Raw genomic sequence first — 22200 nt, forward strand, 5'->3', positions numbered from 1 at the left:
ACAATGCAAATAGTCCGGGTAGCCATTTGATTAGCTGTTCAGGAGTCTTATGGCTTGGGGGTATAATCTGTTAAGAAGCATTTTGGACCTAGACTTGGTACCACTTGCCGTGCGGTAGCAGAGAGAACAGTCTATGACTAGGGTGGCTGGAGTCTTTGACAATTTTGAGGGCCTTCTGTAACGATCCCGGCAGTCTGAGTCGGGTCCTGTCTGGTGACTAGTGTTTTGTTCGTAATCTCCAGTTTCCCGAGGGTTCGGGGAACGCTCCGGGGAACGCTCTTGATTTCCCGCACCTGCATCCCATCAGCAATCTGCACACCTGGTCCTGATCATCACCCTTCTTAGGCTCTGGCCTAACATCCAGTTCCTGCCGGATCGTTAGCCATGAACAGTATGTTTGTCAGCGTATCAGCCTTTGAGTTCTAGCGTTAGTTTTGTTGTTTTGCACCTTGTTGATTTGCTGTGTACTCACCTCCGTTTTGTTCTGTCTGCAGTCTCTCACCCGGAACCTTCACCCAACCTCTGCCTGATGGTCGGCGGCTGCCGAGCCATTTCTGGACCTACCACTGCACCCTCAACAACCCATCCACGCCACCCGCTCTGTTCCCTGGATTATTCAGCCTCACTCGGGAGTCAATTAAATAAACACTCACCTTTGTCTCAAAGTACCTTGTCCTGGTCTGCTTCTGGGTTCTGGCTTAGTAAACTGTGACAGAACGATCCGGCCAGTAATGAACCCAGCGGACCTGGACTCTGTTCGCCATGCCATTACCCAGCAGGAGAAGATGTTGGGCCATCATAGCACGGTACTACAGGAGATCGCGTTGTCAGTTCGGAACCTTTCTACCGGTCTGACGGAGGTTCAGAACCAACGCAAGTGCCCGGTGGAGGATCCACTACCGGTTTCACCCATCTCGCCTGCCGCTTCTGAAGTTGTGTCCCTCCGTGAGCCCAAGGTTCCGGCGCCGGATAAATATGAGGGGGAGCTGGGAAGATGCCGTTCCTTCCTTATGCAGTGTGGATTAGTGTTCGATCTACAGCCCTACTCTTATGCCACAGACAAGGCTAGGATAGCCTTTGTGATTGAGTTGCTGCGTGGTCGAGCGCTGGAGTGGGCTTCAGCCGTTTGGGAACGACAGGATCCCTGCATGGCTTCATACCAGGGGTTCACGGCCGAGATGAGGAAGCTCTTCGACCATTCCGTCCGAGGGAGGGACGCAGCTAGGCGCCTGTTTTCTCTTCACCAAGGAACTCGCAGCGTGGCCGACTTCGTGATCGAGTTCAAGACGTTGGCTGTGAGAGTGGGTGGAACGAGAGTCTCTGCAAGCGGCCTTTTACCAGGGTCTGTCGGAGCAGCTCAAGGATGAGTTGATCTCCTATCCGGAGCCTAGTGACCTGGACAGCTTGGTAGCCTTGTCTATTCGGGTGGATAATCGAGTCCGAGAGCGAAGGAGGGAGAAGCAATGGGGTCCGTCCAATCGATCAGCTTCTCAGTTCCCAGTCGGGTCGGGTGGTGGACCAGAACACGTCGATCATTCTCCACCACAAAGGATTAGTGGAGAGGACCTCTCTCCCGATTCTGAACCCATGCAAGTGGGGCGGCACGGGTTAACCAAGGAGGAGCGTCAACATAGACGTAAGACCAACTGCTGCCTCTACTGTGGTCGCTCGGGACATTACATCTCCACTTGTTCCCGGCGGTCGTCAAACTGCCCGGCTCGCTAAAGTTGGGAGGACTTTTAGCGAGCCAGTTTCAACCTCTCAGTACCTCTGTCAGACCCCGTTTCCCGGCTACCCTTGTGAACAGGAATCAAAGCTTAGCGATTAACGCTTTTATCGATTCAGGTGCCGATGGAAGCTTTCTTGATGCCGAGTTGGTGGAACAGCTGGGGCTTTCCAAGGAGCAATTGCCGGGAAGCCATTGAAGCGACCACTCTGAACGGCAGTAGTCTGGCACGTATCACGATGAGGACTGAACCGGTTAAGATGCGGTTGTCGGGGAATCATTCTGAGATGATTTCATTCTTCATTCTGCCGTCTTCCCATGTTCCTCTGGTCCTTGGATACCCCTGGCTGAAGGAACACAATCCCACGTTCGATTGGGTGACGGGCAAGGTAACGAGTTGGAGCCTTGATTGTCATGCTAACTGTCTCAAGACTGCCTGCCCCCATTCGGTTCCCAGTCAGGTGATTGAGGCTAAACCCCCCAGATTTGTCCCTGGTTCCCGAGACATATCACGATTTGGGGAAGTTTTCAGTAAGCAGAAGGCTCTGTCACTCCCTCCCCACCGACCATATGATTGTGCCATCAACCTGTTCCCGGGAGCTGTCTACCCCAAGGGAAGGTTATACAGTATCTCCCGACCTGAACGTGAGGCGTTGGAGACCTACATCAAGGAGTCCCTAGCGGCTGGTCTCGTTCGTCCTCGTCATCACCCCTGGGGGCAGGATTCTTCTTTGTGGGTAAGAAGGATGGCTCTCTTCGACCGTGTATTGATTATCGGGGGGTTGAATGCCATCACGGTCAAGAACAAGTATCCCCTGCCCTTGATGAGTTCTGCCTTCGACTCCTTACAGGGTGCTACGGTATTCACCAAGCTAGACCTACGCAATGCGTATCACATGGTCCGGATCAGAGAGGGGGACGAGTGGTTGACGGGTTTCAATACACCGATGGGTCACTTCGAGTATCAGGTGATGCCGTTTGGACTGACCAATGCCCCAGCGGTATTCCAGAGTATGGTGAACGGCGTCCTGAGAGATATGATCGGTCTCTTTGTGTTTGTTTACCTGGATGACATTCTGATCTTCTCGAAGGAACCTTCCGACCACGTCCAGCATGTCCGGCAGGTTCTGCAGCGATTGTTGGAGAATCGCCTGTTCGTGAAGGCCGAGAAGTGCGAGTTTCACGCCCACACGACATCCTTTCTCGGGTACATCATCTCCAGGGGAGAGATTAGGATGGACCAGGAGAAGGTTAGAGCGGTTCTGGAATGGGCCCAGCCCGGTACGAGATTGCAGCTCCAGAGATTTTTGGGGTTTGCGAATTTCTACCGCAGATTCATCCGGGGATTACAGCCGTGTGGCCGCTCCGTTAACTGCCTTGACTTCCAGTATCAGGACCTTCAAGTGGAATCCGGAGGCGGATCGAGCGTTTCTGGATTTGAAGAGGCGATTCACCAACGCACCGATTCTCTCTCAACCGGACACGGCCCGTCAGTTCGTCGTTGAAGTGGACGCGTCTGATGTGGGAGTTGGCGCCATCCTGTCGCAGCGATGCTCCACGGACAGTAAACTCCATCCCTGCGCCTACTACTCGTCGCCTTCGCCTGCGGAGAGGAATTACGATGTGGGTAACCGGGAGCTTCTCGCGGTGAAACTTGCCTTGGAGGAGTGGCGCCACTGGTTGAGGGGGGCGGAGCAACCGTTTATTGTCTGGACGGACCACAAGAATCTTGCTTACGTGCAATCGGCTAAACGTCTCAACTCCCGTCCAGGCCAGGTGGGCGTTGTTTTTCGACGATTCAAGTTTTCCCTGACGTTCCGACCTGGATCTAAGAACGGCAAGGCGGACGCCTTGTCCCGGATGTTCTCCAAGACGGAGGAGAGTGGGGTCCAAGACCGGGACAATTCTCCCCCGGAACTGCGTCGTGGGAGCAGTTATGTGGAAGATTGAGGAGGAGGTGCTGGCGGCCCTTCGGACTCAGCCCGGTCCCGTAACGGTCCACCCGGTCGGTTGTTTGTGCCTGAGTCGGTTCGTCCCTGCGGTCCTCAAATGGTCCCACGCCAGCAAGATGGCTTGTCACCCTGGCGTGGCCTCGGACAATGGCGTTTCTTCGCAGACGTTTTTGGTGGCCTGCCATGGCCGAGGATACTCGGGGTTTTGTGGCTGCCTGTCCAGTGTGTGCGCAGAATAAGAGTACCAATCGGCCCAGCTCTGGACTACTTCACCCCCTTCCTATTCCCCGGCGTCCATGGTCGCATCTGGCCCTGGACTTCGTCACTGGGTTGCCCGGCTTCTGAGGGGAACACGGTCGTTCTGACTATCGTGGACAGATTCAGCAAGTTCAGCCCACTTTGTGCCAATTGCCAAGCTTCCATCTGCCTCGAGACGTCCGAGATCCTGGTTAGGGAGGTTTTCAGGGTCCACGGTTTGCCCAGTGATATCGTTTCCGACCGTGGCCCTCAGTTTACCTCTGCTGTCTGGAAGTCCTTCTGTTTGGCCATTGGAGCTACAGTCAGTCTCACATCTGGTTTTCACCCCCAATCCAATGGTCAGGCGGAGAGAGCCAACCAGAAGATGGAATCCACGCTACGCTGTCTGGTCTCTTCCAACCCCACCTCCTGGGTCTCTCAGTTGCCTTGGGTTGAGTATGCCCACAATACTCTCCCTACATCTGCCACTGGGATGTCTCCCTTCCAGTGCCTGTATGGCTACCAACCTCCCCTGTTCCCTTCTCAGGAGAAGGAGCTCTCAGTGCCTTCTGTTCAGGCCCATATTCGTCGTTGCCACCGGACCTGGCATCGGGCCAGAAAGGCACTCCTTAGAGTTTCGGACCGGTATCAGCTCCAGGCGACAGGTCCTAGATGCTGACCTCATCAGTGACTTCTACCGCCTCCATCCTGGCGCTCCGGGAGTCCCGCCCGGTGGCGTTCGTCGGAGGGGGGGTACTGTAACGATCCCGGCAGTCTGAGTCGGGTCCTGTCTGGTGACTAGTGTTTTGTTCGTAATCTCCAGTTTCCCGAGGGTTCGGGAACGCTCCGGGGAACGCTCTTGATTTCCGCACCTGCATCCCATCAGCAATCTGCACACCTGGTCCTGATCATCACCCTTCTTAGGCTCTGGCCTAACATCCAGTTCCTGCCGGATCGTTAGCCATGAACAGTATGTTTGTCAGCGTATCAGCCTTTGAGTTCTAGCGTTAGTTTTGTTGTTTTGCACCTTGTTGATTTGCTGTGTACTCACCTCCGTTTTTGTTCTGTCTGCAGTCTCTCACCCGGGAACCTTCACCCAACCTCTGCCTGATGGTCGGCGGCTGCCGAGCCATTTCTGGACCTACCACTGCACCCTCAACAACCCATCCACGCCACCCGCTCTGTTCCCTGGATTATTCAGCCTCACTCGGGAGTCAATTAAATAAACACTCACCTTTGTCTCAAAGTACCTTGTCCTGGTCTGCTTCTGGGTTCTGGCTTAGTAAACTGTGACACCTTCCTCTGACACTGCCTGGTATAGAGGTCCTGGATGGCAGGAAGCTTGGCCCCAGTGATGTACTGGGCCGTACGCACTACCCTCTGTAGTGCCTTGCGGTCAGAGGCCGAGCAGTTGCCATACCAGGCAATGATACAACCAGTCAGGATGCTCTCGATGGTGCAGCTGTAGAACTTTTTGAGGATCTGAGGACCCATGCCAAATCTTTTCAGTCTCCTGAGGGGGAATAGGCTTTGTCGTGCCCTCTTCACGACTGTCTTGGTTTGTTTGGACCATGATAGTTCGTTGGTGATGTGGACACCAAGGAACTTGAAGCTCTCAACCTGCTCCACTACAGCCCCGTCGATGAGAATGGGGGCGTGCACGGTCCTCTTCTTTTTCCTGTAGTCTACAATCATCTCCTTTGTCTTGGTCACGTTGAGGGAGAGGTTGTTATCCTGGCACCACACGGCCAGGTCTCTGACCTCCTCCCTATAGCCTGTCTCATCGTTGTCGGTGATCAGGCCTACCACTGTTGTGTCGTCGGCAAACTTAATGATGGTTTTGGAGTCATGCCTGGCCATGCAGTCATGGGTGAAGTGGGAGTACAGGAGGGGACTGAGCACGCATCCCTGAGGGGCCCCCGTGTTGAGGATCAGCGTGGCAGATGTGTTGTTACCCACCATTACCACCTGGGGGCGGCCCGTCAGGAAGTCCAGGATCCAGTTGGAGAGGGAGGTGTTTAGTCCCAGGGTCCTTAGCTTAGTGATGAGCTTTGTGGGCACTATGGTGTTGAACGCTGATCTGGAGTCAAGGAATAGCATTCATAAGCTCACACAGCTTATCATAAGGTACTATACCTCAGGCGAGCAAAACCTCTAGACTACCTTAATACTAGATTTTGTCCACCAGCTGTTGTTTATAAATATACACAGACCGCCACCCCCTGTCTTACCGGAGGCAGCTGTTCTATCTTACTGATGCAGCGTATATCCCGCCAGTTGTATGTTATCCATGTCGTCGTTCAGCCAAGACACGGTGAAACATAAGATATTACAGTTTTTAATGTCCCGTTGGTAGGATATCCGTTTGTCTATTTTGTTATCCAATGATTGTACGTTGGCTAATAGGACTGATGGTAGAGGCGGATTACGCTCTCGCCGTCGGCTCCTTACAAGGGTCATGCAGCCCTTATGTTTTGATTTCTAAGACATTCCCAGGTTTATAAGCCTATCACGACTAATTAAATAATGGATTTTATTGTGATGGCTACATTAAATTGATGTATTTAGTTGATTTAGCAACTTACACTACCAGTCAAAAGTTTGGACACCCCTTTTTCTTTACATTGTAGAATAATAGTGAAGATATCAAAACTATTAAATAACACAGGTGGAATCATGTAGTAACCAAAAAAGTGTTAATCAAATCAAAATATATTTTATATTTGAGATTCTTCAAATAGCCACCCTTTGCCTTGATAACAGCTTTGCACACTCTTGGCATTCTCTCAACCAGCTTCATGAGGTAGTCACCTGGAATGCATTTCAATTAACAGGTGTGCCTTCTTAAAAGTTAATTTGTGGAATTTCTTTCCTTTTTAATGTGTTTGAGCCAATCAATTGTGTTGTGACAAGGTGTGTGTGTGGGGGGGAGGTCAGTCAATATGGAAAACTTCAAGCACTTTGAAAGTTTCTTCAAATTTAGTCGCAAAAACCATCAAGCGCTATGATGAAACTGGCTCTCATGAGGACCACCACAGAGTTACCTCTGCTGCAGAGGATAAGTTCATTAGAGTTACCTGCCTCAGAAATTGCAGGCCAAATAAATGCTTCACAGAGTTCAAGTAACAGACACATCTCAACATCCACTGTTCAGAGGGGACTGTGTGAATCAGACCTTCATGGTCGAATTGCTGCAAAGAAACCACTATTAAAGGACACCAATAATAAGAAGAGACCTGCTTGGGCCAAGAAACACGAGCAATGGACATTAGATCGGTGGAAACGTGTACTTTGGTCTGGAGTCCAAATTGGAGATTTTTGGTTCCAACCGCCGTGTCTTTGTGAGACGCGGTGTGGGTGAACGGATGATCTCTGCATGTGTAGTTCCCACTGTAAAGCATGGAGGAGGAGGTGTTATGGTGTGGGGGTGCTTTGCTGGTGGCACTGTCAGTGATTTATTTAGAATTCAAGGCACACATAACCAGCATGGCTACCACAGCATTCTGCAGCAATACGCCATCCCATCTGGTTTGGGCTTAGTGGGACTATCATTTGTTTTTCAACAGGACAATGACCCAATACACCTCCAGGTTGTGTAAGGGCTATTTTACCAAGAAGGAGAGTGATGGAGTGCTACATCAGGTGACCTGGCCTCTATAATCCCCCGACCTCAACCAAATTGAGATGGTTTGGGATGAGTCGGACGGCAGAGTGAAGGAAAAAATGCCAACAAGTTCTAAGCATATGTGGGAACTCCTTCAAGACTGTTGGAAAAGCATTGCAGGTGAAGCTGGTTGAGAGAATGCCAAGAGTGTGCAAAGCTGTCATCATGACAAAGGATGGCTATTTGAAGAATCTCAAATATAAATATATGTTGATATGTTGAACAATTTTTTGGTTACTACATGATTCCATATGTGTTATTTCATAGTTTTGATGTCTTCACTATTATTCTACAATGTAGAAAATAGTTTTAAAAAATAAAGAAAAACCCTTAAATATGTAGGTGTCCAAACTTTTGACTGGTACTGTATATTACTTGGTTATTTTTACCTACCTTAGCTGAATGCACATACTATAAGTGGCTAGGGATAAGTGTCTGCTATATGACTAAAATGTAAAAATATAATAGCTATATCAACAAAACCATGCCATTTCAGGGTGTAGGCTACACATGCTATGACATGGTATTTCCTTTCCTCCCAGGGACGGTCACAATGCACCAGATGGTCGCCATCATTTTGTGCTTCATTTTCATCATCATCGTCACCGTCACCGTCTTCATCTACAGGTCAGTGGTGCCCCCTTTTTTACCGTACCCCTTCCCCGAGGAAGACACTAGTCAATGGTTATGGGTTCTGATGCCACCTCTCCACTCCCGACCCCTCCTCCACCCATCCTCTATCGCTCTTGCCTTTCTGTTCACTCTCTTCCCATACTCTGCTCTCTTTCTCTTCTGTTTGCTTTTCTACCTTTAATCTCTACAATCATGGTATGTTTTTTGCCTCCCTGTTTAACTTTCTTACCCACATTGTTACTCTGTCTATCTTTCTCCTGTCCTCTTCACTCTACTCTCCTCTTTTCACTGTCTTTCTTCCTCTTTTTCCTTCCTCTTTCTTTACACATTACAGGGAGATCACTGCCAGACCAAGAAGGAACGAATAAAAGTGTTTCTGTCTCCTCTTCAGTGATGACTCACCACCAGGGTCATGTTCATTAGGCACCACTCAGAAATAAACAGACTGAAACAGTGAGGGACTACCTGGACCTGTTTAATCAAAAACGTTCATTTTCATTTTCCATTGAAAGCATTTTTTTATATTTACCGTTGTGTGCGCTAATGAACACGACCCAGTGATAACTCACCCCCAGCCCCGTGTTTGCCCTTTGACCCTTCTCTCTGGCTTGTATCCAGCTCCATCAGACTTGCAGCTGAAAAGGTCATTTGCTTTATAGCTTGTCATGTCTTGTGATAAAATTGTTGAACATTGAGTGCAAGTCCAGGTGAACGTATACCTTACTTATTTTTTCCCCCTGTAGGAATATCAGGCTTAAGGTCAAAGTATATTATGTCTCGTATCAAATATATATATATATATATACGTGACGATGGCGCCGGAGAAGATGGCTGCCGTTTTACAGCCCTCTAACCAATTGTACTATTATGTGTGTTTTTTCGCGTTATTTGTAATTTATTCTGTACATAATGTTTCTGCCATCGTCTCTTATAACCAAAAAGAGCTTCTGGATATCAGGACAGCGATTACTCACCTCGTATTGGACGAAGATTTTTTCTTCAACGAGGCGGCCGCGAAGGATATCCTACAGACACCCGACAAGGCCCAAATCCCTGTCATTCGCAGGATAAAGAGACAGAGATATCGTGGACGTAGGTTGGGGTGCCTCGTAAGGATCCAACGGCGAGCGAGTAAACTGCCTCTTCCATCAATCCTATTAGCCAATCTTCAATCATTGAAAAATAAATTAGATGACCTATGATTATGCTTATCCTACCAACGGGACATTAAAAACTGTAATATCTTATGTTTCACCGAGTCGTGGCTGAACAACGACATGGACAACATACAGCTAGCGGGCTATACACTACATTAGCAGGATAGAACGGCTGACTCCGGTAAGACAAGGGGTGGCCGTCTGTGTAAATTTGTAAACAACAGCTGGTGCACAAAATCAAATACTAAGGAAGTCTCTAGGTTTTGCTCGCCTGAGGTATAGTACCTTATGATAAGCTGTAGACCACACTATTTACCAAGAGAGTTTTCATCTATATTTTTCATAGCTGTCTATTTACCACCACAAACCAATGCTGGCATTAAGATTGCACTCAATGAGCTGTATAAGGCCATAACTAAACAGGAAAACGCTCATCCAGAGGCAGCGCTCCTAGTGGCCGGGGACTTTAATGCAGGGAAACTTTAATCCGTTCTACCTAATTTCTACCAGCATGTTAAATGTGCAACCAGAGGAGAAAAAAACTCTAGACCACCTTTACTCAACACACAGAGACGCGTACAAAGCTCTCCCTCGCCCTCCATTTGGCAAATCTGACCATAACTCTATCCTTCTGATTCCTGCTTATAAGCAAAAACTAAAGCAGGAAGCACCAGTGACTCGGTTAATAAAAAAGTGGTCAGATGACGCAGATGCTAAGCTACAGGACTGTTTTGCTAGCACAGACTGGAACACGTTCCGGGATTCTTCAGATAGCATTGAGGAGTACACCACATCAGTCACTGGCTTCATCAATAAGTGCATCGATGACGTCGTCCCCACAGTGACCGTACGTACATACCCCAACCAGAAGCCATGGATTACAGGCAACATCCGCACTGAGCTAAAGGGTAGAGCTGGCGCTTTCAAGGAGCGGGACTCTAACCAGGACGCTTATAAGAAATCCCGCTATGCCCTCCGACGAACCATCAAACTGGCAAAGAGTCAATACAGGACTAAGATTGAATCGTACTGCACCGGCTCTGACGCTCGTCGGATGTGGCAGGGCTTGAAAACTATTACAGACTACAAAGGGAAGCACAGCCACGAGCTGCCCAGTGACACAAGCCTACCAGACGAGCTAAATCACTTCTATGCTCGCTTCGAGGCAAGCAACACTGAAGCATGCATGAGAGCACCAGCTGTTCCAGATGACTATGTGATCACGCTCTCCGTAGCCGATGTGAGTAAGACTTTTAAGCAGGTCAACATTCACAAGGCCGCAGGGCCAGACGGATTACCAGGACGTGTACTGCGAGCATGTGCTGACCAACTGGCAAGTGTCTTCACCAACATTTTCAAAATGTCCCTGACTGAGTCTGTAATACCAACATGTTTCAAGCAGACCACCATAGTCCCTGTGCCCAAGGACACTAAGATAACCTGCCTAAATGATTACCGACCCATAGCACTGATGTCTGTAGCCATGAAGTGCTTTGAAAGGCTGGTCATGGCTCACATCAACACCATTATCCCAGAAACCCTAGACCCACTCCAATTTGCATACCGCCCCAACAGATCCACAGATGATGCAATCTCTATTGCACTCCACATTGCCCTTTCCCACCTGGACAAGAGGAACACCTACGTGAGAATGCTATTCATTGACTACAGCTCAGCGTTCAACACCATAGTACCCTCAAAGCTCATCACTAAGCTAAGGATCCTGGGACTAAACACCTCCCTCTGCAACTGGATCCTGGACTTCCTGACACGCTGCCCCCAGGTGGTAATGGTCCAAACACAACCAAGACAGTCGTGAAGAGGGCATGACAAAGCCTATTCCCCCTCAGGAGACTGAAAAGGTTTGGCATGGGTCCTCAGATCCTCAAAAAGTTATACAGCTGCACCATCCACCGCAAGGCACTACAGAGGGTAGTGCGTACAGCCCAGTACATCACTGGGGCCAAGCTTCCTGCCATCCAGGACCTCTATACCAGGCGGTGTCAGAGGAAGGCCCTCAAAATTGTCAAAGACTCCAGCCACCCTAGTCATACACTGTTCTCTCTGCTACCGCACGGTAAGCGGTACCGGAGCGCCAAGTCTAGGTCCAAAAGGCTTCTCAACAGCTTCTACCCCCAAGCCATAAGACTCCTGAACAGCTAATCATGGCTACCCGGACTATTTGCACCCCCACCCCATCTTTTTAACGCTGCTGCTACTCTGTTAATTATTTTATGCATAGTCACTTTAACTCTACCCACATGTACATATTACCTCAACTTCCTCAACTAGCCGGTGCCCCCGCACATTGACTCTGCACCAGTACCCCCCTGTATATAGCCTCCCTACTGTTATTTTATTTTACTTCTGCTCTTTTTTTCTCAACACTTTTTTGTTGTTGTTGTTTTATTTTACTTTTTTATTAAGAAATAAATGCATTGTTGGTTAAGGGCTGTAAGTAAGCATTTCACGGTAATGTCTACACCTGTTGTATTCGGCGCATGTGACAAATAAAATTTGATTTGATAAAAAAGCAATATGTTTTTACGTTTTCTAGAGAGTTAAGGTAACTTTGATAGGTGAAAAGTGAAACAGTTCAAGTTCAGTTCCATATTCTTGCCAATAATTATGCTTAAGTCACTTTGTGCTTGATATAAGCTATCCTGTATCTTTACTTTTGTCTGATATTTCCGATATTTCACATTTTATTAAAGGGATACTTCAGATTTTTTCCGGTGATGCCCTTATCTACTTCCCCAGAGTCTGATGAACTTGTTGATACCATTTTTATGTCTCTGCGTGCAGTTTGAAGGAAGTTGCTAACTAGCATTAGCGCACCGACTGGAAGTCTATGGGTATCTGCTAGCGTGCTATGGGTATGCTAGTTAGCATTGGCTCACAAAACTACCTCTAACTTCCTTCTTACTGGACACAGAGACATACACATTTTATCCACGAGTTCATCCGACTCTGGGGAAGTAGATAAAGGGCCTCATTGCTTGCAACAATCCCTTTAACAGTTGTGATGTGCTGTAAAATTACACAGACCCTTTTTGCACATTTATTTCACATTGTATAAAATACAGCAATGTGTAGTACATTTGAATAGCACATAGCCGTTGGCGGATACATTTATGAATGTTTATTTTCATATTCTTGTAAAATAAGTGCTTACTATATGAATTACTTAATCTATTGATTACTTAGCATATGTGAAGTGTATCTGTAAATGGATTGTGTAAAGTAAATTTAATCTACTGTATGATGTGTTTGTATGTTCATAGATTTAAAAAACAACAACATAAATGGGTTATTACTACACATGAATAGTGGCTTTTTGACCTTTTCTTACATAATGTTCCATTACAGTAAAGAATGTTAGATCAAGCACAGGAGGCTGCTGAGGGGAGGACAGCTCATAACAATGGCTGGAATGGAGTGAAGGGAATAGTATCGAACACATGGAAACCATGGAAACCACGTGTGACATGTTTGATACCATTCCATTAATTCCGTCCCAGCCATTAGTATGAGCCCGTCCTCCCCAATTAAGGTGCCACCAGACGCCTATGATATCAAGGTACACGTCTAAACAACTTCACACATACAGCACTGTTGGTGGATGATGACTCGGTTAAGTTGTAATCACAAATTGAGGGTTGACACTCCAATCAGGTCACTCACTATAATAGGGCTCAGATATTAATCTCTATCCAAATGAATTAATCCCATCCCCAATGCTATAGTTGGGTTGCATTTGTTTCTGAGAAATGTGTGTGTGAATACAGTTTGTAGTTTGTAGTGGGTGGCGGGTGACCGAAGTACTCATTTTGGAGTGTTGATGGCCTGTGTGGGTAGAGGTGCAGTCCTACACAGTGTACACTCACACTGAAACACATCCAGCCCTCTCCTTAATCTCTCTGTCCTTTATTCTGGATTCTCATTCTCTCTTTCTCTTTATTGATTTCTCTTTCTCCGTCGCCCTCACACACTTTTGTCTTCCACTATCCTCACCTCCTTTCTCTACTCTCTCCTAACTGTTTCTCCTTCTCTCTCTCTCTCTCTCTCTCTCTCTCTCTCTCTCTCTCTCTCTCTCTCTCTCTCCCTCCCTCTCTCTCTCTCTCTCTCTCTCTCTCTCTCTCTCTCTCTCTCTCTCTCTCTCTCTCTCTCTCTCTCTCTCTCTCTCTCTCTCTCTCTCTCTCTCTCTCTCTCCTCTCTATCTATGAACCTCTCCCAAGCCTCCTCGCTCCATCACCCTTTGGTGTCCCCTTCTCTCACCCTCCCCCTTCTCTCTCTGTTTGTCCCTCTCTCACTCCCCCCCCACACTCTGTCCATCAGGAAGCTGAAGTTGGAGAATGAGTTGGCTGCTCAGCTCTGGCGGGTGCAGTGGGAGGACGTGCAGATGAGCAACCTGGAGAAAGTGCTGCGCAGGGCCTGCAGCAGACTCACCCTGTCTCTGGTACTGCATGGAGAAATACAAACATACCAATATATAAAGACATGAAATACAGTACACCTACACACACTCAAACAGAGAAACACATTGTGTTGAAAAAGCACGCTGTTCTCATTCCCTCTCTATATGGTCCACAGAGAGGCTCAAACTATGGCTCCCTCCTAACCATGGAAGGAAACTTCCAGATCTATGCCAAAACTGGCTACTACAAGGTCTGTTCTTTTACACAGGGATTGTTGTAATACACTGGCAATGCTAATGATGTTTGCTTTATTAAGGATTTGTGTAGTGCTACCTACAATAGTTGGTCCCGGTTTAAATGAAGTACAACTTATATAGGCTTTATGTAGCATACATAAAGGCTTCATAAGCAGTACATAAATGCTTCACAAATCATCTATAAGCGTATGTCATACTCTATAAATCAGGGGTTCTCAAACTCTTTTGGCGCTCTTTTGACCCCTTTTATGATAGCAAATTCATCAGAGACCCCTCATAATCAGAACACAACACGAGTGAGATAATAATATCATAGAAGGAGTATGATTATGACTTTGGCCGTACATGCCCAGACGAACCGAGTCTCTGGCCCTGGGCAGGAACATTTTAAAGGCCCACTTCTAAGCATCTGAGAGAAAATGTTGCAGTTTTCAAGCTAATTTCCTGCAATTCTACACATTTTGTCATGGGGCTGAGAGATTTTTTTGTTGTTGCAGTTTTAAAGCTAATATCCTGCAATTCCACATATTTTGCCATGAGGCAGAGATACAACTTTACAGTTTTGAAGCTTAAATTACAGTGCATTTATGGTTTTAAAAACATTTTTGAGGAATACAAGAAGCACTGAGTTAAATTTTTTATAATTGGTGGAGTACTGTGGATACCAATAACCCTGTGAGCCTCCCAGGCCCATGTTGCCCAGGGTTAAGAACATACATTGTAGATTAATAATATTACATTGTATTGTATTGCACCCTCAAAACGTATTCCATGGATCCCTTTGCCAAAATTCGTTTAATCTGTTGTTGTTAGTAATATTAATTTTAAAAAATATCCACGGACCCCCTGCAGTACCTGGACCCCACTTTGAGAACCCCTGCTATAAACAGTGTATAAACATACATAGTGTGTTATGTCACATTTGCTCTACAGTAGGAATAGTTATGTCACCCTTTATAAGCCATTTACAGTGTATGATATACTCTTACAGATTATTTGTGAAGCATATATGTAGAGCTTATGACGCCTTTATGCATGCTATATGAAGTCTTTATAAGTTTTACTTCGTTTAAAGTGGGACCCAATATTTGCCAGTGATAAGTGTTCATACCAGGATTCTGATAGGGTTCACGTGGGCATTTGCATAGTTTACATCTTTGGAGTAGGAATTACAAGTGGATTACACTCATTTTACAATACTTTAAAATAAATAGGTCACCCCATATTACTGAAGTAAAACCATGGTGAAATATTGTGTTAATTAACATGTCCTCCTTTCCAGGGAAACATTGTGGCCATTAAGTACGTCACTAACAAGAAGCGCATCGAGCTCACCAGGATGGTGCTTTTTGAGCTCAAACATGTGAGGGTTTTATTCAATAGGCTTGCAAACATGTTGCCAGAGCAACAATGTCCTATCTAGTATTTCTTATACTTATTATGTTCTAAGGTGTATACTTTGCTCAGGTGTAAATGCTTTTGTATGCAGTTGCAAGTATGTTGGTATCGATGTTAATCTTCTTGCCTCCAGATGCGTGATGTTCAAAACGAGCACCTGACTCGCTTTATCGGAGCCTGTATCGATCCTCCCAACATCTGTATTATCACAGAGTACTGCCCCCGGGGCAGCCTGCAGGTACTTCACAACCTATTGGATCTCATTGTTCCATTCTATTCTATAACCTTTATAACCTTATAACCTTAGCGTTGTTAACTAAAACCCCTATTGGTCTCTTATCTCCCATATCACACATTCACACAATGAATAAGTCATGAACAGTAGCTACCCTTGGGTCCTGAGATGGTTGGTTTACCCTCTAGGCTACAGTGTTGAATACCGACAGCCTGTGTGAATGGAATATGACATGTCATGCATATTATGATGTTAGCATTGTGGACTGGGATTAACCTGTGGGTGACTTTCATGTATGGCTGATTTGAAACATATTTAGAGTGTGTGTGTGTGTGTGTAAATAGTCATGTTTATGTTAATGTGTTGTGCAGGATCTTATGGAGAGCGAGAGCATCACCTTGGACTGGATGTTCAGATACTCTCTCATCAACGACATTGTTAAGGTGCGTCTTCATCCTCCATTCAAAGATTTGAAACAAAGATATAGGCCAGTATAGGAGGAAAGTGAGGAAGGGGTTTATGAAAAGGTAGCGATGGGTCCAGGATTCTAAACCAACGGGGTCACAAGCATAATATATGTACTGTATGTGCTGAATGCCCGAAACCACTAAACTGGTACTTAATGTTATTTTCACATTATGGGGGCTAACTTTTTGCTAAGGGAGAGGTAGAAAATATTCAAATAATATTTATTCTATCATACTTCTACTGTTTTTTTTAAAAATTGTCAATACAAAAAGTATTGCCAAGCATGTTACCTCTCACTCACACTTTATTAAATTCTCTTACACTAGATTTGTGTCATATATTTTCAACAAGATGTTTGGGATTACACCAGATCCAACCAACCTGTCAGGTATATTGCCTCGTGATGCTTATAATGAAGGGTAGACAGATGGTGTCTGACACCTCCTGGTTTCCTGGTTAGAATAATGAATGAAGAAGTCATGCCTTTTACCTGAGTTGGCTTCGATTTAATGCCCCTCAATGTACATTCTAGCAGAGATAGCTGTTGTAAGAAGGCTAGCTCTGCACTTTTGTCTGTCCACAGGAAGTGTGAGTCTTTGCAAAGGAAGTTATGCATATTTTCAATGGAAGTTAATGGGAGGGTACACCATTTTTGGTTATTGACTTGCAATGCATAGGTTGTTCAGCAAATGCAATTTTGTTGGCTAAAAGCATGTGTGACAGTTCCCGCCCCTCTGCATGGAACTGTGGGGGTAACATTTTACACAGGGTCGCCCACTGGTTGGATTTCTTGTGAATCACACCATCTTTGATTCTAGGGGATGGCCTTCCTTCACAACAGCGTCATCGTCTCCCATGGTAACCTGAAGTCCTCAAACTGTGTGGTGGACAGTCGCTTTGTTCTGAAGATCACTGACTACGGGCTGGCCAGCTTCCGCGAAAAGTCCAATATGGAGGACACACACGCCTACTATGCCCGTGAGTTACCTGAGCTGCAGAAATACACTCACACGTAGACAAAGACACACAGACTCGACCGCATGAGCAAACACACACACACACACTTTAAATAACTCAAACCAAGTGATTTAGTGGCTCAATCCCTGCCATTGTTGTTGATATTCAAAAACAAAACATGCCCATTTTCTGATACAATTGGCTGGCACACCTGTTTTACACAAAATATTTCTGTCTAAATGTTCTGTAACAATGTCCGCTCCTGAGAGAAAGCCCGTGCTGGCTCCATTGAATTACTTGTCATTGATGTGGCTCAACAGTCAAATCACCTGGCTGAAAAAGTCTTGATTAGTTGCTGATTGAGAAAGTGGGTATTAAAACTCTCAGTCAATCTGTCTCTTTCTCTCTCTCTAAGTACATCTTTGGCTAAAGGAAACTCGTAATACATCTTGAAATGGCCTTTTATTCTTATGTGTATACATATATTTTGTGTATAATGTGTATATTTATGTTGTATTATATAGGGCGCATTTGAAAAAGAGACCTAGGTCTCAAGATGTCTTCCCTGTTAAAATAAAGGTCAAAAAATAAAAAATGTAATAAAGAAATGTATCCACCTCTTCTCTCTCCCACTTTCCCCCTCTACCTCCCTCTTTCTTTCTCTCCAATCCCCCTTCACTCCCTCTCCCTTTACAGGGAAATTGTGGGCAGCTCCAGAGCTGCTGAGGGCAGAGTGTCCCCCACCGTGTGGCACTCAGAAAGGAGACATCTACAGCTTCGGCATCATCCTGCAAGAGCTGGCCCTGCTCAGAGGGGTCTTCCACATGGAGGGCGACACCCTCAGCCCCAAAGGTGTGTGTGTCTGTGTGTGTTCTTCAGGCAAGTACAGGCATGTCCAGTGCCTTCAGAAAGTATTCACACCCCTTGACTTTTTCCAAATTTTGTTGGATTACAGCCTGAATTTAAAATGGATTAAATTGAGATGTTTTGGTCACTGGCCTAAACACAGTACCCCATAATGTCAAAGTGGAATTATGTTTTTCAAAATGTTTACCAATTAATTGAAAATGAAAAGCTGAAATGTATTGAGTCAATAAGTATTCGGCCCCTTTGTTATGGCAAGCCTAAATAATTATTCACATAAATGTCACGTAATAAGTTGCATGGACTCACTCTGTCTGCAATAATAATGTTTAGGTTGATTTTTGAATGACTACCTAATCTCTGTACCCCACACATACAATTATATGTAAGGTCCCTCAGTCAAGCAGTGAATATCAAACACAAAGACATTGAATATCCCTTTGAGCATGGTGAAGTTATTAATTACACTTTGGATGGTGTATCAATACACCCAGTCACTACAAAGATACAAGCGTCTTTCCTAACTCAGTTGCCGGAGAGGAAGGAAACCGCTTAGGGATTTCACCATGAGGCCAATGGTGACTTTAAAATAATTTAATGGCTGTGATAGGAGATCGTTTAATGGCTGTGATAGGAGAAAACTGAGGATGGATCAACAACATTGTAGTTACTCAACAATACTAACCTAATTGACAGAGTGAAAAGACGTAAGCCTGTAGAGAATACAAATATTCCAAAACATGCATCCTGTTTGCAACAAGGCTCTAAAGTAATACTGCAAAAAATGTGGCAAAGCAATGAACTTTTTGTCCTAAATACAAAGTGTTATGTTTGGGGCAAATCCAATACAACACATTCCTGAGTACCACTCTCCATATTTCCAAGCATAGAGGTGGCTGCATCATGTTATGAGTATGCTTGTAATCGTTAAGGACTGTGGAGTTTTTCAGGATAAAAAATAAACGGAATGGAGCTAAGCACAAGCAAAATCCTAGAGAAAAACCTGCTTCAGTCTGCTTTCCACCAGATACTGGGAGATGAATTTACCTTCCAGCAGGACAATAACCTAAAACACAAGGCAAAATCTATGCTGAAGTTGCTTACCAAGAAGACCGTGAATATTCCTGAGTGTCCGAGTTGCAGTTTTGACTTAAATCTACTTGAAAATGTATGGCAAGACCTGAAAATGGTTGTCTAGCAATGATCAACAACCAACTTGACAGAGCTTGAATAATTTTTTTAATATTAATTGGCAAATGTTGCACAATCCAGGTGTGGAAATGTCTTAGAGACTTACCCAGAAAGACTCACAGCTGTAATTGCTGCCAAAGGTGCTTCTACAAAGTATTGACTCCACCTCAGGGGTGTGAATACTTATGTAAATTACTATTTCTGTATTTCATTTTCAATAAATGTACATACATTTCTAGAAACATATTTTCACTACGTAATCAATTTTGAATTCAGGCTGTAACACAACACAATGTGGAATAAGTCAAGGGGTATGTGTGGTGAGTGATTTAGAAGGAATCCGGCGCAGGAGGGTAAATCACAAAATAAAAAGGTTTATTCCTTAACATTTACATTTTAGTCATTTAGCAGACGCTCTTATCCAGAGCGACTTACAGTTAGTGCATACATTATTTTTTGTATTTTTCATACTGGCCCCCCGTGGGAATCAAACCCACAACCCTGGCGTTGCAAACGCCATGCTCTACCAACTGAGCTACATCCCTGCCGGCCATTCCCTCCCCTACCCTGGACGACGCTGGGCCAATTGTGCGCCGCCCCATGGGTCTCCCGGTCGCGGCCGGCTACGACAGAGCCTGGATTCGAACCAGGATCTCTAGTGGCACAGCTAGCACTGCGATGCAGTGCCTTAGACCACTGCGCCACTCGGGAGGTTATTACAATGCTTCAAACACTCCAGTGTGGAAATACGGCGCACTGGAAAACAACAAGGCACACGTGTGAATATCCCGGCGATACTAAATACAAAGAGCTCCACCGAGCTAATCTAACCTCCACAATAAACAATCCCACACAAAGACAAGGGGGCAGAGGGAACACTTATACAGGTACTGATGAGGGGATATGAACCAGGTGTGTGTAATTGACAAGACAAATGGAATGATGAGATGAGGAGTGGCAGTGGCTAGAAGGCCGGTGACAACGAACGCCGAAGCCTGCCCGAACAAGGAGAGGAGGCAGCTTCTGTTATGATTTAACTGGATAGAACCCAAATGCAGACAAGTACACCAAGCCAGAGAAGTTTTAACAGGTTTATTATAATGTTCAATAGTCCAGGTTTCCAATAAATGGGGAAGAGCAAGTCCAGGTTACAGGGAGGGTACAGATCCAGGTCAGGGCAGGTGTGGTACCGTAATGTCCTAGTGTCCGTGGTGAGTCCAAAGGAGAGGCCCGATAGTGGAGAGCAGGATGGTGGTGGCAGGAGTGAAGCGGAGGCAGGAGTCAGGTTCCAAATATCTGTGGCACAGGAGAAAAAGTAAATAAACAGTCCAAAAAACACAAGAGCGAAAACAGACAGGTTGAGTCGGCAGCGAGACTAACATGGTTGTCTTGACTATGATCTGACGATGAGTGGAAAGTTTGACCGGGTCTTAAAGGCTGAGGTGATTATGGTGAATGAGCTGCAGCTGGAACCCTGACTCCCGCACACCAGACTTCACTCCTGCAATCAAGGACAGACAGAGGGGAGGGGGAGAGCAGAGAGAGAGCTACCTAGCAGCAGTAGGCCTAACAGCTTCGGAGGAAGTCGTGACAGTATGAATACTTTCTGAAGGCACTGCAATTACGGTATTAAAGAATATACAGTACCAGTCAAAAGTTTGGACACACCTACTCATTCCAGGGTTTTTCTTTATTTTTACTATTTTCTACATTGTAGAATAATAGTGAAGACATCAAAACTATTAAATAACACATATGGAATCATGTAGCAACCAAAAAAGTGTTAAACAAATCAAAATATATTATATATTTGAGATTCTTCAAAGTAACCACCCTTTGCCTTGATGACAGCTTTGCACACTCTTGGCATTCTCTCAACCAGCTTCACCTGGAATGCTTTTCCAACAGCCTTGAAGGAGTTCCCACATATGCTGAGCACTTGTTGGCTGCTTTTCCTTCACTCTGCGGTCCAACTCATCCTAAACCATCTCAATTGGGTTGAGGTCGGGTGATTGTTGAGGCCAGGTCATCTGATGCAGCACTCCATCACTCTCCTTCTTGGTCAAATAGCCCTTACACAGCCTAGAGGTGTGTTGGGTCATTGCCCTGTTGAAAAAGAAATGATAGTCCCACTAAGCACAAACCAGATGGGATGGCATATCGCTGCAGAATGCTGTGGTAGCCATGCTGGTTAAGTGTGCCTTGAATTCTAAATAAATCACTGACAGTGTCACCAGCAAAGCACCCCCACACCATCACACCTCCTCCTCCATTCTTCACGGTGGGAACCACACATGTGGAGATCATCCGTTCACCTACTCTTCGTCTCACAAACACACGGCGGTTGGAACCAAAAATCTCAAATTTGGACTCAGACTAAAGGACAGATTTCCACCGGTCTAATGTCCATTGCTCGTGTTTCTTGGCCCAAGCAAGTATCTTCTTCTTATTGGTGTCCTTTATTAGTGGTTTCTTTGCAGCAATCGATCATGAAGGCCTGAATCACGCAGACTCCTCTGAACAGTTGATGTTGAGATGTGTCTGTTACTTGAACTCTGTGAAGCATTTATTTGGGCTGCAATTTCTGAGGCTGGTAACTCCAATGAATTTATCCTCTGCAGCAGAGGTAATCTGGGTCTTCCTTTCCTGTGGTGGTCCTCATGAGAGCCAGTTTCATCATATCGCTTGATGGTTTTTTGCGACTGCACCTCAAGAAACTTTCAACGTTTTTGAAATATTCCGCATTGGCTGACCTTCATGTCTTAAAGTAATGATGGACTGTCATTTTTCTTTGCTTATTTGAGCTGTTCTTGCCATAATATGGACTTGGTATTTTACCAGATAGGGCTATCTTCTGTATACCACCCCTACCTTGTCACAACACAACTGATTGGCTCAAACGCATTAAGAAGGAAAGAAATTCCACAAATTAGCTTTTAACAAGGCACAACTGTTAATTGAAATGCATTCCAAGTGACTACCTCATGAAGCTGGTTGAGAGAATGCCAATAGTGTGCAAAGCTGTCATCAAGGCAAAGGGCGG

General features: G+C 45.6%; 1 protein-coding gene across 1 annotated transcript in view; it reads left to right on the forward strand.

The window, feature by feature from the left end:
- Positions 1–22200, forward strand: part of LOC121571777 (atrial natriuretic peptide receptor 1-like) — a 123950-nt gene that overhangs the window by 92054 nt on the left and 9696 nt on the right. The window contains exons 8-15 of the mRNA XM_041883455.1: positions 8122–8206; positions 13708–13828; positions 13963–14037; positions 15327–15407; positions 15576–15680; positions 16049–16120; positions 16964–17123; positions 17799–17954. Coding sequence (XP_041739389.1) covers positions 8122–8206; positions 13708–13828; positions 13963–14037; positions 15327–15407; positions 15576–15680; positions 16049–16120; positions 16964–17123; positions 17799–17954 — 855 coding nt within the window. The remainder of the gene's footprint in view (positions 1–8121; positions 8207–13707; positions 13829–13962; positions 14038–15326; positions 15408–15575; positions 15681–16048; positions 16121–16963; positions 17124–17798; positions 17955–22200) is intronic.

The sequence above is a fragment of the Coregonus clupeaformis genome, chromosome 8 (assembly GCF_020615455.1).
Source record: "Coregonus clupeaformis isolate EN_2021a chromosome 8, ASM2061545v1, whole genome shotgun sequence".
NCBI classification, from domain to species: Eukaryota; Metazoa; Chordata; class Actinopteri; order Salmoniformes; family Salmonidae; genus Coregonus; species Coregonus clupeaformis.